We start from the raw sequence: 16,736 nt of genomic DNA on the forward strand, positions 1-16,736 counted from the left end.
TCATGGTTTGCTTCCAGAAGTCTCATTACCAGACTAGGAAACAATATCAGTGCTAGGGAGTATCAGATTTGCTCCCTTTAGCTTGCCCTCTCAGTGTCGTAAGGATGATTGTTTTCTCCTTGGTATTTCCTTGGTTAGGGTATTGTCTTCCGCTTGAGAGTTTGTCATCATTAGCACTGATGAAGTTTTGATTTGATTTTGATTTTATTAGACTTATATACCACCCTTCTCCCGTGGGACTCAGGGCGGTTCAGAAGGTTTTTTTTAAAACAATACAACAAATTACAAAATTAAAAACAATTAAAATGATTACACTAACCTTGAACTAAAAACCCCAATTACAATTAAAATACAATTAAAACCCCGGGTAATACTCTCAGTCCAGGCCAGAAAGCTCGAAGAGCCAGGTCTTCAGGTCCCGGCGGAATGAGCGAAGGTCAGGGGCAGTCCTAAGCTCTACAGGCAGCTGGTTCCAAAGGGCCAGCGCACCCACAGAGAAGTTACCTAGTCAGGTGATGAAATGTCTGCAAGCAAAAGTCTAAGGCAGGGGTAGGCAACCTCGGCTCTTTTATGACTCATGGACTTCAACTCCCAGAATTCCTGAGTCAGCTGACTCAGGAATTCTGGGAGTTGAAGTCCATGAGTCATAAAAGAGCTGAGGTTGCCTACCCCTGGTCTAAGGAGTCATCCTTAGGACATCCAGGTCAATGATTGTCCTAAAAGTGCTTTTCCAAGCCTTTTGGGGGGGGGGAAACACCTTTGGGTCTGCAAGCAAACCACCAAGCTCTCAACTTTTTTCCCAATGATCTTTCATAAAAAAAACAAAACACCTGTACTTTTGTCTTGCCCTCTCAGTAAGTTGTACAAACAAACAATGTTGGTCACTTTGGGGACTCTGTGGGTAGCATTTCTGAAGCCCTCCAGCAAATGCAGTTGAGGCTTCTTTTCTTGGGGGGGGTGGGGGGGTAGTCCCCGAGCTCTATTTTCTTCTTTTTTTTCTCCTTTCGCTGGACCACTGAACGTATGCGACGTTTCAACTTGAGAGAATTAGATTTGGGAAATTACAAGATATCTCTTGAGACATCTCCAAAGGTCACGATTAGCGATCCCATCTGTCCTCTCTCCTTAATTCCTTTCCTTACAGGGGAATGAATAATTGATCATAATGAATTATTCCTCTCAGCAAAGCTACAGTTTTCATTTCGGAAATGGAGAGGGCATCAGGTTTAGTTATTTATTTATTAATTAATCACACTGATGTGGCTGCCCAGAAATGACTCTTGGGGCTTATTCTTTAGAGGAAACTCTTCCATCGGCTAGGGAATGGGTCGGTTGCAGCCCTTAATCCTTCTCCAATGCTTAAGCCTGGCGGTTTATAGATGCTAGAAAAATAGACTAATAAATATAATGATTGAGAAAGGGACACGGCGATAACTGATGCTTATTCTTTGTCTTAATTTAATAATAATAATAATAATAATAATAAAAGTTGGAAGGGGCCTTGGAGGTCATCTAGTCCAACCCCCTGCTCAGGCAGGAAACCCTCTACCATTTCAGACAAATGGTTGTCCAATCTCTTATTAAAAACTTCCAGTGTTGGAGCACTCACAGCATCTGGAGGCAGGTTGTTCCACTGGTTAATTGTTCTAACTGTCAGGAAGTTTCTCCTTAGTTCTAGGTTGCTTCTCTCCTTGACTAGTTTCCATCCGTTGCTTCTTGTCCTGCCTTTGGGCTCTTTGGAGAAGAGCTTGACTCCCTCTTCTTTGGGGCAGCCCCTGAGATATTTGCAACTGAAGAATAGCTAAAACACCTCTAAGACTTTAAGGAAGCGCCAGATGGTTGTAAAATTAGCACAAAAAAATAATAATCTAGTACCAAACCAGGAAAACTTTGGGAGGAAGGACGTACAGTTGACATATCTCACACAGGCATACAACTGTCGTAAGTTAAAACCAAACACACCATATTGCATATTTGGGAATATCATCAACCACCAATCGAGTTGCCTAACTAATAAATAGGTTTGCAGGCATTGAGTTTCTCCATGCCTATGGCTGACAGGTAGACTCTAAGCCTAGGGTTTATCTGAAACAGCCCTAAGCCATGCCTTCTTTGTAACTTTGCCTGATAGCGGCACACGTAGGAAGACTTTACATGCAGTCAGCAGAAACTTTTCTAATTTTTTTTTCCACCGAGAGAAAAATCTTGCCTCCGTAGAAAAACCTCAGGCTATTATAATTATTTCCAAGTCACCTTCAGTTGATCCACAGACACTTCGGAGCAAGCACTGTTTAATCCAATAATATGTCTACCCGTTATAAAAAAAAGGTGCCAGGCTGAGCTGTACAGCTCTAAACAAGTTTGAAAGCATCGCCTCTTTCCAAAAATAAATGGAAAGGTAAAGGGAGCAAGAGAGGAGGAGAAATAGCAGTCTTTGGTGTACGAATCAAAACTACCCCTACAGTTAGCCTCCTGCTCCATGTTCTGATGAGAAAACGTAATATTTCCTGCAGCTGCGACAAATACGAATCGTTCATCACGTCAAGAGATCAATGGCAGTCACGATTTTTTTTTCTTCCCCTGCATTAAATTAGAAGTAGTACACTCAAGTCTGAACCTCTTTTAAAAATGTAAACTTGAAAATGGTGCGGCTTGATTGAATTTGAATCTTAGAGTTTGGGCAGATTAAAAGATTTTTATTAGGGCAATAAACAAAGTTCATTATGATTTGGGAAAACATTTTTTTTAAAAAAAACCAACAACAACAACCCATCCCTGTCTCTGTGAAAATCCACCCTGCACTAAGGAACATTGCTAAAACCAGAGAAAAGAAATACTATCCAGTGAATTATTTCCCAGTCAGACTCGGAGATGGTCAATTCTTCCTGTGCCAAGCCTGTATTTAACATTATGCAAAGGTTCCTCTCCAATTTTGAAGGAACTCATCCTTTGCTCCACTACAAAGTTCAAATCACAGTGCTCCATCCCTCAATCAAACAAAGCCTGGCTGAGCTACTTCTGAACATTCACTCCTGCCCACATGTGCGTGCACACACGCACACACAATTTGTGGAACAAGGGAGACAGAGAGAGCGCGTGTATCCCTACGCAGAATTCTCCTGCAATCCAGCGTTTCAAGTAGATCAGAATTAAATCTGGACTCCTCAGGGAGTCCTTACATAAAACCGAGAATTTCAATCTCCGTCTCCTCATGATTTCTTTCTCGGCTGGACCGCCCTCCCCTCCTCCCCAAAGTCAAAAAGTCTGTGAGGGCAACCTGAGTCCCTGCCACACCGTTGTGCAGCGGAGGGGTTTGCCCGCCTGTCCAAAACCCCACGCGCAGGTGAGCAGTCTTTAGCAGGCAGGAGAAGCAGCCTTCTCTTAAGAAACAAATGGATGGGGTGGGGGGGGGGGAGAGAGAGAGAGAGAGAGAGAGAGAGAGAGAGAGAGAAAACATAAGAGTTACCAACCTATCACAACTTGTTCCTTCCAGCAGTACCAAGACAGCCACCCTCCCTCGCAATGCAGGGTGACACGAGGTGCAGTCTCGGAGCATCCTCTTGCTTAGCGGCTCTGAAATTCCTCCTGGCCTCTTCCTAAACCCTGGAGGACCAATGAGAGATTCGTCTCTGTTTTGACCACCCATCTGAGGGCTGGAAGGGGGGGGGGAAATGGCCTCTGGGTTCCCCCTCACCCCCCCAAACATCTGAGCTTCCCCCAGTTCCTAAATCATTGCAGGGCAGCGTTTCTGCTGCAATATTTGGATGACTTGCTGCATTGGGTTTTTCACTCAGCCTGTGCTTGAGAAGTACACCTGCTTGTTCCAGCCAGAAGGCTCTCCTCCCTTCTTTCCCACAACACAATTTGAGCATCTGCGGCACCCCGAGAATCGCCAGGCTAGTATTGTCCCTGGATCTCTTCTGCCTGCAGCCCCTCCTTTGCCCTAGATGCTGACTCTGGGGTTTGCAAAGGCAAGCCACCCACCAGCAGTGGTTCGAAGAGGCTCCCAGCCCTGCTGAAGGGAGTGGACGAGTCTCTTTTTCCTTGATTTGGCACCTGTCCACGGTTCCTGAACACGGTTCCTGAACCACTAACAAAATCCTTGAGCTTGACTTGAAGTGGCACATTGCTTCCTCCTCGCCTTCCTGTAATCTGCAGGCAGCCATAATGGGAAAAGAGAAGAGTTTATCCCTTTGTAGTAGGAGAAAGGAAGAGAGGCAATCAAAGTGACTTCTTATCAGCCTGGTGGGGTGGGGGTGGGGTGGGGGGTGGGAAGGACATACCAGCATTGAGGAGGAGTCTCAAAAGAATGAAAAGAACAATCTCTACAGAGGCCTCTAGGAGAGAATCTGGGGTGCCCTTGTTTTTTTTAAAAATGCACTGGGACGGGGTCACTCGTATTGTCAAAGACAAAGAGTTGAGACATGTCTTTAAGAGTGAATGCATGTATGTTGACGTTGCAAACCAGTGGAGTCAATTTATATTTACATTAGTTGACAATATTAACTATTAACTTAGAAATCTATTAGATGGGACAGTGGTTGATCAGCTTATTTTACTTCATACAGTTGGGGGTGTGTGGGGGGGATTTACAATCGTTGATCTGCATATTATATGTAATTATAATATTTGCCTGTGAGTGTATGCCCGTACAGGCATATGTACAAACACCCATCTGCAATTAATATGTGTACAAAAAATGCTTGCCTATGTATAACTCTGCATGGGTGCATGTTTGTACATGCACGCATGTACACACAAACGCTGATAAAATTATGTTTAATAGAACTCAGTCTTTATCAAGCAAAATTTTATTTCCTCATCTTAAACATTCGCCATGTATGACATGTTGCCCCAGGAAAAGACCTCATTTTAAAGGTGAGCATAAGCCACAAGCGAAGCTGCAGTCACTGTGGCTTTATGGCTCAGGTATTAGATTGACACCAGGAGACCCTGGATTGCAAGTCAGCCTCTGCTTGGTCTCTGATGGGCAACTATCCCATCAAACTGTTTAAGGTTTAAACTATTATTTAAGGCAGGATTTGGGTTAGTCTAGAGAAAAGAAGGACTAGGGGTAACTATCTAAGGGAACACCTGCTGCCGGCATCATCTTCCCATCGTCCTGTGCGCCCCCACAGGGAGGGCCTTCTCAGGGTACCGCCGGTTAATGAATGCCGGCGGGTTATTCCCAGGGGAAGGGCGTTCTCTGTGGGTGCGCCTGCCCTATGGAACCAACTACCCACAGAACTTAGGACTGCCCCCGACCTTCGCTCATTTCGCCGGGACCTGAAAACTTGGCTCTTTGATCTGTTTGGTCCAGACTGTGGGGTTGTTAATTTAACTGGGTTTTAGATTTACTCTTGGGGCTTGAATTTAATTTAATTGTTTTATTTGTTTTTAATTTTTTGTATTCATGGTTTTAACTGCCCTGTAAACCGCCCTGAGTCCTACGGGAATAGGGCGGTATACAAATCCAATAAAATAAATAAATAAATAAATAAATAAATAAATAAATAAATAAATAAATAAACAAACAAACAAACAGGATAGCAGAATTCCAGTATCTGAGGGGCTGCCACAAAGAAGAGGGGGGTCCACCTACTTTCCAAAGCACCAGAAGGCAAGACAAGAAACAATGGATGGAAACTAATCAAGGAGAGAAGCAACCTAGAATTAAGGAGAAACTTCCTAACAGCAAGGACAATTATCCAGTGGAACAGCTTGCCTCCAGAAATCGTGGGTGCTTCATCACTGGAAGTTTTAAAGAAATGACTGGACAGCCACTTGTCTGAAATAGTATTGGGTCTCCTGCTTGAGCTGCAAGGTCCCTTCCAGATTCTATCCTAATCCTATCCTATCCTATCCTATCCTGTCCTGTCCTGTCCTGTCCTGTCCTGTCCTATTCTATTCTATTCTATTCTATTCTATTCTATTCTATTCTATTCTATTCTATTCTATTCTATTCTATTCTATTCTATTCTATTCTATTCTATTCTATTCTATTCTATTCTATTCTATTCTATTCTAATTCTCCTGTGCCACAATGTGCTCTAACCTGCCTTTTCTTCTTAACATCTGAATTGCAATGCATCTTTAATTGGCAATAATGATCCCTTCCCTAAGGTAACCATAAATCACCATCCAAGGTTGAAGCAGTAGGCTTAGCTGTGGAATAAGCTGGCTTCTCCTCTGTCTGAACTGAAAAGCCCACTGAAATAATGAAGTAGAGCTAATTATTGCCAAATGTTTTGTGTTAGTTTGACTTCTTAGCCCAAATGGTCCAGGTCTGGATTCTAAGACATGCACTTGGCTCCCCATCATTCTTGAATGGGGAAAACTGGTTTGCTGTCTCATTTCTTTCTCACTCTTTCCTCCTTTCTCTGATTCCACTTCAGTTGGTCAAGTATGGGTTAAGAAACACTTCCCAATAATGATAGTAGTTCCAGGGGTTGTGTTTGTGTGTTGCATCATCGTGAAACAGGATTCTCCCAAGGGATGGAAACCATCTCTTCTAGAGTCAAGAGAGATACTACAGCTTTAAGGTGAGAGGTGAGGATCTTGAGGACTTGATGATGGGAGGTACATACTATCCGTCTCCCGTGACCTTGCTGGGAGAAGGTATAGTTTGTAGCTTCTAAAATCCTCCACCTTTACAAATATTATGCAGAAGATGTTGACCGCTTTGTAGTACGAGGGGCCCCTGGTGCTCTCTGTGCTTGGTAGCTTTCTTGCAGACGTTTCATTATCCAACTAGGTAACTTCATCAGTGCTGGAAGGGAGTGGGGTGTGCAGAGAGGAGGAGGAGGAGGAGGAGGAGGAGGAGGACTCTGGGGCCCCTGGTGCTCTCTGTGCTTGGTAGCTTTCTTGCAGACGTTTCATTACCCAAACTAGGTAACTTCATCAGTGCTGGAAGGGAGTGGGGTGTGCAGAGAGGAGGAGGAGGAGGAGGAGGAGGAGGAGGAGGAGGAGGACGACGACTCTGGGTCCCCTGGTGCTCTCTGTGCTTGGTAGCTTTCTTGCAGACGTTTCATTGCCCAAACTAGGTAACCTCATCAGTGCACTGACAATGTTACCTAGTTGGGTAATGAAACGTCTGCAAGAAAACAACCAAGCACAGAGAGCACCAAGGGTTCCTCATTTCAACCTTGAGCTACAAATACAGGTAGTCCTCAACTTACGACTTATGTTGCTCAGCGGGACATTTGTAGAATGACTTTTGCCCCAGTTTACGATCTTTCTTGCCCCCATTTGCTAAATAAATCACTGCAGTTGATAAGTTAGTGACACCGTGGTTAAGTGAACCTGGCTTCCCCATGGAGTTTGCTTGTCAGAAGGTTGCAAAAGGGGATCACGTGACCCCAGAACACTGCGACCGTCATAAATATGAACCAGTTGCCAAGCATCCGAATTTTGACCACAGGAGCATGGGGATGCCACAAAGGTCGTTAATTGAAAAAAACAAACGGTCATAAGCCTCTTTCTCAGTGCTGTTGTAACTTTGAACGGTCGCTTAAATGAATCGTTGTAAGTCAAGGATTACCGATATTCTGCTGCACTGGATTTATAGTCTTTATCAACTGCAAAATTCTCAGTTGAGGACTCCGGATCAGTCAGTATCATGCTGGACTGTGCCGGCTGCATTATCAGCGTGCGGCCCAGAAGGAAATAATCAGGAAATAATGTTTTTATGTTGATGCTAGTTCAAGGTTATCTAAAACGAGCTGAGGGAAATCTCCCTTACAAAAGAGCTTTGTGGCTGTGAGCCTTAGAGATTTTTGCTAGCAATTGATTCAGTTTATAGAGAAACAAAGGAAATGCTGTATATTGTAAGCAGTCTTCTTCTTAAAGCTTGCCCTGATACTTTGTAGCTACTGTTGACCATTGAGTAGCTACTTAGTTTTACGGGGTGTTTGTTGTTTAAAGAAGCAGATACACAGTAGCAGAAAGTGTGGCGCATCTACAAGACTTTCTCACTCTTATTTAATCATGGCAAGATGGAGGGGGAGTCCTCATTTCTTTATCTTTCTAAATTAGCACCCTGGGAGATTGTGTGAATTGAAAACAACACAGGAATCAATCAAATACCTTGCCGAATTTCAATTTCTTACCATTTTATACAGAATAATACACAATAACAGAGTTGGAAGGAGCCTTGGAGGTCTTCTGGTCCAACCTCCTGCTCAGGCAGGAGACCCTAAACCAGGGGTAGGCAACCTCAGCTCTTTTATGACTCATGGACTTCAACTCCCAGAATTCCTGAGTCAACTGGCTCAGGAATTCTGGGAGTTGAAGTCCATGAGTCATAAAAGAGCCGAGGTTGCCTACCCCTGGTTGGCTCAGGAATTCTGGGAGTTGAAGTCCACGAGTCATAAAAGAGCCGAGGTTGCCTACCCCTGGTTGGCTCAGGAATTCTGGGAGTTGAAGTTCACGAGTCATAAAAGAGCCGAGGTTGCCTACCCCTGGCCTATACCATGCCAGACAAGTGGCTGTCCAGTCTCTTCTGAAGAGAAGCCGTTCCATTGGGTCCTGACCGTTAGGAAATTTCTCCTTAGTTCTAGGTTGCTTCTCTCCTTGATTAGTTTCATTCATTGTTTCTTGTCCCGCCTTTGGGCGCTTTGGAGAATAGATTGACCCCCTCTTCTCTGTGGCAAGGAGTTTTGCCTTGATATCTTTCTTTGTTTTTAAATTGGGGTTTCCCCTCTGTTTTCTTTGCTATGAAACTGTCCCTCTGGCATGGTACCAGATTAAGCACTTCAGCTGGGCTGAATCTACCTGCCCATTTCTCAACTGTCTTTGTGTTGCAGTTGGGGTTTTTCCCCACTGAAGGGGGAAAAACAGGGGGAAACCCCAACTTGAAAACAAAGGTGGTTGAGAAATGTTAAGGTAGATTCAGGACACCAGAGAGAGACAGTTCTCTTTCCATGGATCACTTTTCCCCTGTGGAAAAGCTGTTTGATTCTCCCTGAAGCCAACTACATTAGCAATTATTTTGTCCAAGTCTTTTCCTTTCAAGCATCCAGTCTAATCAAAGGCTTCTGATGAATGGGAAGTTGATTTTGGAGGTCTCCACTCAAGAAGAAGCCAGCAAATGTCCAAGACCTGTTTGGACATGGCTAGTGAGATACAATCACAGAGTTGGGGGAGGACCTTGGAGGTCATCTAGTCCAACCCCCTGCTCAGGAAGGAAACCCTATACCATTTCAGACAAATGGCTGTCCAGTCTCTTCTTAAAAACTTCCAGTGTTGGAGCATTCACACCTTCTGGAGGCAGGTTGCTCCACTGATTAATTGTTCTAACTGTCAGGAAATTCCTTCTTACTTCTAAGTTGCTTCTCTTCTCGATGACTTTCCATCCATTGCTTCCTGTCCTGCCCTCAGGTGCTCTGGAGAATAGGTTGGCCCCCTCATCTTTATGGCAACCCTTGACATACTGGAACCCTGCTGAGGAAGGGCCGAAATTGGTTCCCTGCAAGTCCACACCTATTCAAAGGGTAAGGATGAGCTCTGCACTAAGTTTGACATCTTTGCTTTTTTTTTTAAATGCATTGGAGATTCACTTTCCCCGAGTACACACCACACAAGCTGGAGGGAATCCCTGAGTGGTCAGAGAGAGAGAGAGAGAGAGAGAGAGAGATGGAGAGAGAGACCTATTTGAGATTCCGCTTCTTTCTTCCGTGGCGCGCTCCTCCCGTTACCTGGGCCTCGGTCCGCGGCGGTCCAAGAGATGGAGAGCGCGGTCCACCAGTCAGGGCAAAGTGAGGGCAGCCGACTTCACTCGCCCACTGCCCATGTGCAGCCCTTTGGCACATGCTCACTTCGCTGGGGAGGGGGGATGCTGAGCATGAGCAGAAGCGAAATTTGAAAGGAGAAGAAGAAGAGAGAAAAAAAAGGGATTAATCAGATCAGACATCTTGAGCCGCCGCGCGTTAAGAGCTTAGAGCGCGGCGAGCCGGGCGCCCCTGCGCGGACGCCTCCCTTTGTGTGTGGACGCAGGTGGGAAGGCATTTCTCCGCGGGCTTCGTGGCCCGCTCTCCGTCTTCCCGGGCTGCTCGGAGCATCACTGCCTCCCCATCGCCCCCCCTCCCTCCCTTCCTCCCAGCTTGCCTTCCTCTTAATTCTTCCCGAGACAAGATGGCAACGCCGGCGGCTGTTAATCCACCCGGTGAGTAGCTGCGGCTGGTTGCAAGTCCGCAGCGTCTTGCAAACTGGAAAGGGCCGGTGGAATCGGCCAGGACGCCTCCCCATTCCCCTGCCCCCCCCCCACTCTCCCCCCCCCAAGCGGGCTGTCTTTGAAGAAATCTCTCTGGACCCGTCAGCAACCGCTCGCCTCCCCCTTTGTCGTGAGGTCCTGGCTTTCCAAGCTCCATCGGGAATAAGCGGGTCCAGGTGGACTCGGTGGCTTCGTATCGCGCGAGGCGCGTCCCCGGGGTTACTGGACCTCGGCTGCTGAGCGAAGTCAGCGCGTCGCGATCAGCTAACCCCACGGGTTGGTATCGCGCAAGGCGCCCTGATGCAACCGAGAGTCTGGTGGGTCCAGTGGGGGTCGTCGGAGCGTGGCCAGAAGGAGCCTCCCGGGTTCCTATATTCACCCCTAAGGAGCACCTCTACGCCCAGCCTTAAAGGACTAGCGATGGCGCGCAGAGATGGGGGTCCTAGCAAGCCACCTGTTCCCCGAAGGATGGCTTGGCTTCCCTTCGCCTTTGCGATTGACTTCACTTCGCCTGAGGTTGACCGCTATTCTGGAGATGGTTAGAGTTTCTGACGCCCTGTGAGAGGCCAAGTCTGAGTTTGAGGATTTCCTCTTAGGATGAAAAACAATTCTGGTGGGGTTTTTTTTGTTTTTGATGCAAACAGACCAGCAAGACAGGATGTTGGCTTTTTAAAAAAAAAATAAATAAATCTGGGCATAGATGTTAACCCTTGCAGTGGCTGAAGATGGAAGTGTTAGGGATACCCTCAATGTTATAGGAAGGACCAAATTTATCAGCCAGGTTGGCATTATGTATAAAAGTATTTGTGAGTAAGCTGGTCGTGGTCTTTCGGCAGTTTTAAGGAGACTTGTAAATAGTTAGACGTGGCATTTCAACATTGGTAAGCCTTGGAAAAACTGGCCTTTGGGGATTGCATTTTGGAGTGTTCCCCAAAACTTTCCACTGTCTTTTAATGGGAAAAAAAGTTACAGCTTTCTCTTGTCTCTTAGGGAACCAAAGTTAATTCTACTAGGACTTAACTTTAAATTGATCAGCTGTTTGGAAAGAGTGCCCAATCAGCTCTATGTAGCATGGCCAAATGACAAGGAACTAGAGAACTTGCAATTTAAAACATCTCAAAGATGCCAGATTGCTGAGTGCAGCTTTGAACTATAGGTTCGTGCTTCTGAACTTGGGATTTCAGATTTGGAAGAACTTGGATAAGAAAAAAATTACAACTTTATTTTCACTGTTTTATTTTATTTAAATACATTTGCCTGAGATTTCACCAGACACTCAAAGGCACAGAAATGTTAAGAACCTCTTCCTTAAATTCTTGTGTTTAATAAGTTGGGTTTAAAAGAATTTGGCTAGTTTGTAATTTAGAAACTTAGGTTTTTGTTCATTACATGGTGGACAACCAAACCATGTTGGTTTTACTGTTTGTTCTGTTGCATAGATGTAGAACATTGGATCAATTCAGTTAACCCCAGGTAAAGGTTACTTCAAGTTAATTATATTGTTATCACAATCTGCTTTATAAAGAGGCCTGAAAAGCTCTCTTTTTAAAATCCTTATATGATGAGGATTGTGTTTTCGTTGAAGTTGGGAATAGTGCTAGTCTGTATTATATCATAAAATATCACTGTGCATTAAATCACAAGCATCTATGGCTTAGCTGCATACTGTGTAAACAACCCACCGGTATTTGCAGTTCCTTTAATGAACTGCTATTAAACACAACTGCTGTTTAGCACAATGTGAAGGGCTCCATCTCTGCATATAGAACATACGTAGAATAAAAGAATCAGAAGGGACCTTGGAAGTCTTCTATCCAATCTCCTGCTTGAGTAGGAGACCCTATACTATTTTAGACAAATAGTTGTCCAGTCTCTCTCTCTCTTTTTTTTTTTTGAAAACTTCCAGTGATGGAGCACACAGAACTTCAGGAGGCAAGCTGTTTCACTGGTTGACTGCTCTCACCGTTAGGAAATTTCTCCTTAGTTCTAGGTTGCTTCTCTCCTTGGATAGTTTCCATCCATTGTTTCTTCTCTTGCTTTCTGGTGCTTTGGGAAATAGTTTGACCCCCTCTTCTTTGTAGCAGACCCTCAGATATTGGAACGGTGCTATCATCTCTCCCCTACTCCTCCTCTTCACTAGACTAGACATACCCAAACTGTACGTGAACCGGCCCATTGCTTAGCCCAAAGGGTACAGAGTTGTGGGGATGGAATGTGCAGCTGAAGAAGGACTGGGGAGAGGAGGAAGGTCAGCAATGGGACTGTGGCTTCTGGGGGTGGGGCAGGCAGCAAACTTCAGACAGGGGTCCAAAACAAGAGACTACAGAGTCCTGAACTGGATGGTGGGGAGAGGAAAAGGCTCAGGGTAGTGCACCCCAGAATTTCCCAGGATGTATCAGTGAGGTGAGAAGATTATAAGCTTTAGCTGGTGAGATGCTGTCCATTTGGTGCAAGCAAATAAAGCATTGGACTCGACTGGATTTCACTGTGTCACTCTGGGCTTGTGATTGACAGTCGTAGATTGCTGATTGTTGATTGTATATAAACCTTCGCACTTAAACATGCCCAGCATGAGCAAACCTTAACTGTGTGTTTGCCGAACAGGGACATTTCCAACGGTGGCCAGAGACGATCATCCTGATTTCATACTTTTATCTTTTCTTCAGGGCAGCTAACTATTTGTTATAAGTTACAGGTGTTTGAAAGCAGAACTTGGCCGATCCCAATCTTTTCCAGGGTTAGGCATGGCTACCTGCGAATAAACACTGGTGAAATTAACAAGGTCTTCATGCGTTAGTAGTGGCTCAAGGTGGAAAGAAGGTTGAGCTTTAACTGGAAATACTCAGCCAACTACATTGCTTTTAATGAGAAGTAGAACAGTCGTGCATAGAAAACTCTTGCAAAGGGAGAGCAGGAAACAGGATCTCTGTCAAAAGAAATATTGAGATTCTGTTTGGCTGTTTGCTAGCAGGAAACACACTTTGATCCGAGGATGGATCATTCCTTTTCTTTGGCTGAAGTCCCAGAAGAGGCATTGTCCATCTTCCGGAGAAGGCCTAGGCGTGTTTTGAAGCCGGTCCTCCCCAAGAGTTTGTTCTTCTTGCCCTTCACCTATTTCTGGTTTTAGAATTTGAGAGTGTTCCCATGCATTCCTGGAAATTCGCTGTCAAGCCCCATACAATTGGATGAAGTTAAGGGACAAGAATTGTAGCAAAGTGTCTTACGGAACGCAGAGTAACAGAGTTGGCAAGGACCGTGGAGGTCTTCTCTAGACCAACCCCCTGCTTGAGCAGGAAAACGTATGCCATTCCAAACAAATGGCTGTCCACCAGTCTCTCCTTAAAATCCTCCAGTGATGGAGCAACCACGACTTCTGAAGGCAAGCCGTTCTACTGGGTAATTGTTCCCACTGTAAGGGAAATTACTGTTGAATTCTAGGTTGGAGCTTCCTTTGATAAGCATCCATCCATTGTTTCTTGTCCTGCCCTTAGGTACTTTGAAGACTAGGCTAGACTTCTCTGTGAGAGTCCTCAAGTATTGGAAGACTGTAATCATGACACACACACCCCTGGTCTTTCTCATAGTTAGAGTAGACATACCCAATTCTTGCGACCGTTGATGCTAGCATTAATTAGAATGCTAGTATTAGGGTAGAGTCCAAATCTCGGAAACTTGGAGAGGAATTTCCAACCTTCATTTAGTAATGAAGTCACATTTCTCAGAATATTTCAAATAGCGTCTTTCTTCCCAATTGCTTATCCCCTCTGCTAAATTGCCATTGGTGAGATAAGCTACCCTTAGACTCAATTCCTATATTTTAGTTTCTTTAGGTCAAATGTCCTTTCCGTTCACCATTTCGCATCATCTCTCCAACCCGATTTGTTCACTAGTGTTTCCCCACCCCCCTTGGGGAATTGTGAAAGCACCAGTGCAAGCTGCTGTGAAGAATGGCTGTGGAACTTGAGTGTGTCTAGTCTAAAGAAAAGAAGAAATAGGGGAGACATGATAGCAGTATTCCAGTGTCTGAGGGGCTGCCACAAGGCAGAGGGGGCCAGGTTTTTCACCAGAGCACCAGAGGGAAGGATGAGAAGCAGTGGTTGGAAGCTGATCAAAGAGAGAATTAAGGAGAAACTTCCTGACAGTGAGGACAATCAACCAGTGGAACAGCTTGCCTTCAGAAATTGTGGGCACTCCATCACTGGAGATTTTTAAGAAGAGACTGGACAGTCACCTGTCTGAGATGGTATAGGTCCTCCTGCTTGAACAGTGGGCTGGACTAGAAGACCTCCAAGGTCCCTTCCAGCTTCTATTCTATTCTATTCTATTCTATTCTATTCTATTCTATTCTATTCTATTCTATTCTATTCTATTCTATTCTATTCTATTCTATTCTATTCTATTCCTTATTCTATTCCTTATTCTATTCTATTCTATTCTATTCTATTCTATTCTATTCTATTCTATTCTATTCTATTCTATTCTATTCTATTCTATTCTATTCTATTCTATTCTATTCTATTCCTTATTCTATTCTATTCTATTCTATTCTATTCTATTCTATTCTATTCTATTCTATTCTATTCTATTCTATTCTATTCTATTCTATTCTATTCTATTCTATTCTATTCCTTATTCTATTCTATTCCCTATTCTATTCTATTCTATTCTATTCTATTCTATTCTATTCTATTCTATTCTATTCTATTCTATTCCTTATTCTATTCCTTATTCTATTCTATTCCCTATTCTATTCTATTCTATTCTATTCTATTCTATTCTATTCTATTCTATTCTATTCTATTCTATTCTATTCTATTCTATTGCCTATTGCCTATTGCCTATTGCCTATTGCCTATTGCCTATTCTATTCTATTCTATTCTATTCTATTCTATTCTATTCTATTCTATTCTATTCTATTCTATTCTATTCTATTCTATTCTAATCTGTTCTAATTCTAATTCTAATTCTAATTCTAATTCTAATTCTAATTCTAATTCTAATTCTAATTCTAATTCTATTCCACTCCACTCTATCCTCCTACTCTACTCTACTCTACTCTACTCTACTCTACTCTGTTCTACTCTACTCTACTCTACTTTACTCTACTCTACTCTACTCTACTCTACTCTACTCTACTCTACTCTACTCCTATTTAACAGATGGACCTTCATGGAATATCTGGAAGAGAGCAGTTCTAAAGCCCCCTGAGTGAATGGATAAGGTGTGGTGGGTCACAATGAAAAGTTTCCTTTCCTTGCTTCTCTGTTGATTAGTCTTGAAGGGTGATAAAGCTCAAAAATACTCATAGAAGAGAATGTTTGTAGCTCAGGGTTGAACTGTGGTGTCCTTGGTACTCTCTGAGCTTGCAGATGTTTCATTCATCACGAAACCTCTTGCAGATCTTTCATTCATCCTCACTGCTGATGGTGTTACCTAGTTTGATAATGAAACATCTGCAAGAAAACCACCAAGCTCAGAGGGCACCAAGAGCCCCGTAAACTCAAATGTTTGTTATCTTAGTAAAGTAAGGAGATCTGCTTAATAATCTTATGGTTCTGGCTGAAGATAGCATTGCTGTTTTTCTGAAAAAAAGGAAGGAGACATGGACTCTTCTTACTTTCCATCTTCCCTTCCACTGTTTAGCTGCAGAAACCTCTGCAGCATCCTTGATGTTCAAAGGAGATGCTCCCATGGGCAACAGCATTACACCATAATGTTTTTGTCAAGCATTTCCTAAGCATAAGCCAGAAAAGGGGAGCATTTTGTTTCTGGAAGCTTTATCCATTCTATCTATGAACTCTCAATCCAGTTCTGGCTCTAAGGGAGCGTGTGCGTAGGTTGCTTCCAAGTCAAGCAGTGATATAGCTTTTAATTTTAAAACCGTCACCAGGACCACAACTTGTGATGAATGATCACGGTTTCTCTTGACATTTTTGATTTACAGAGGAAGATACAAGAGAGGGTGCTGGGTTGTTGTTTTTTTTTTAAATGATTGCAAGGGAGGCATATATTCAAAGGACTGTTTCAGTTCCAAAGCTTTGGGCAGGTCACGTTTAAAACTGAAGAGGCACTGTGGATCAATGGAATGGAATGGAGGGGAGGAGAGGAGAAGGGAAGGGGAGGGGAGGGGAGAGGAAGTGGTGTGGGTGGGGAGAGGAGAGGGGGTGGGGAGGGGAGGGGTGGGTGGGGAGAGGAGAGGAAGGGGTGGGGTGTGGAAAGGAGAGAAGAGGACACTTTATTTGGCCAAGTGTGATTAGACACAACGAATTTGTCTCTGGTGCAGAAGCTCTCAGTGTACATACAAAGCAACAGAGCCATCATCATGATCATCATCCTATCCAGAAAGGGGGTAGTAAAGAAGATAAGGATAATAATCATGCTGCACCCATACAACATGAGTAAATGCTTTCATTTGAATGGAGTCAGGCTGAGATTGGCACTGCAGTTCAGAGCAGGAGTAGGCAATAGAAAACAGCCATCCCTTGGTTGATCTTCACCACAGTTTCATCTAAGGTTTTCCCAGAG

The 16,736-nt window shown here is 44.0% G+C and overlaps 1 protein-coding gene across 1 annotated transcript in view; it reads left to right on the forward strand.

The window, feature by feature from the left end:
* Positions 1–10,105: 10,105 nt before the first annotated feature.
* Positions 10,106–16,736, forward strand: part of ARNT2 (aryl hydrocarbon receptor nuclear translocator 2) — a 92,934-nt gene continuing 86,303 nt past the window's right edge. The window contains exon 1 of the mRNA XM_081337186.1: positions 10,106–10,162. Within this exon, the coding sequence (XP_081193312.1) occupies positions 10,132–10,162 (31 nt within the window). The 5' untranslated portion in view covers positions 10,106–10,131. The remainder of the gene's footprint in view (positions 10,163–16,736) is intronic.

The sequence above is a fragment of the Vipera berus genome (genome assembly GCF_964194415.1).
Source record: "Vipera berus genome assembly, chromosome: 12".
In the NCBI taxonomy this organism is placed as follows: domain Eukaryota; kingdom Metazoa; phylum Chordata; class Lepidosauria; order Squamata; family Viperidae; genus Vipera; species Vipera berus.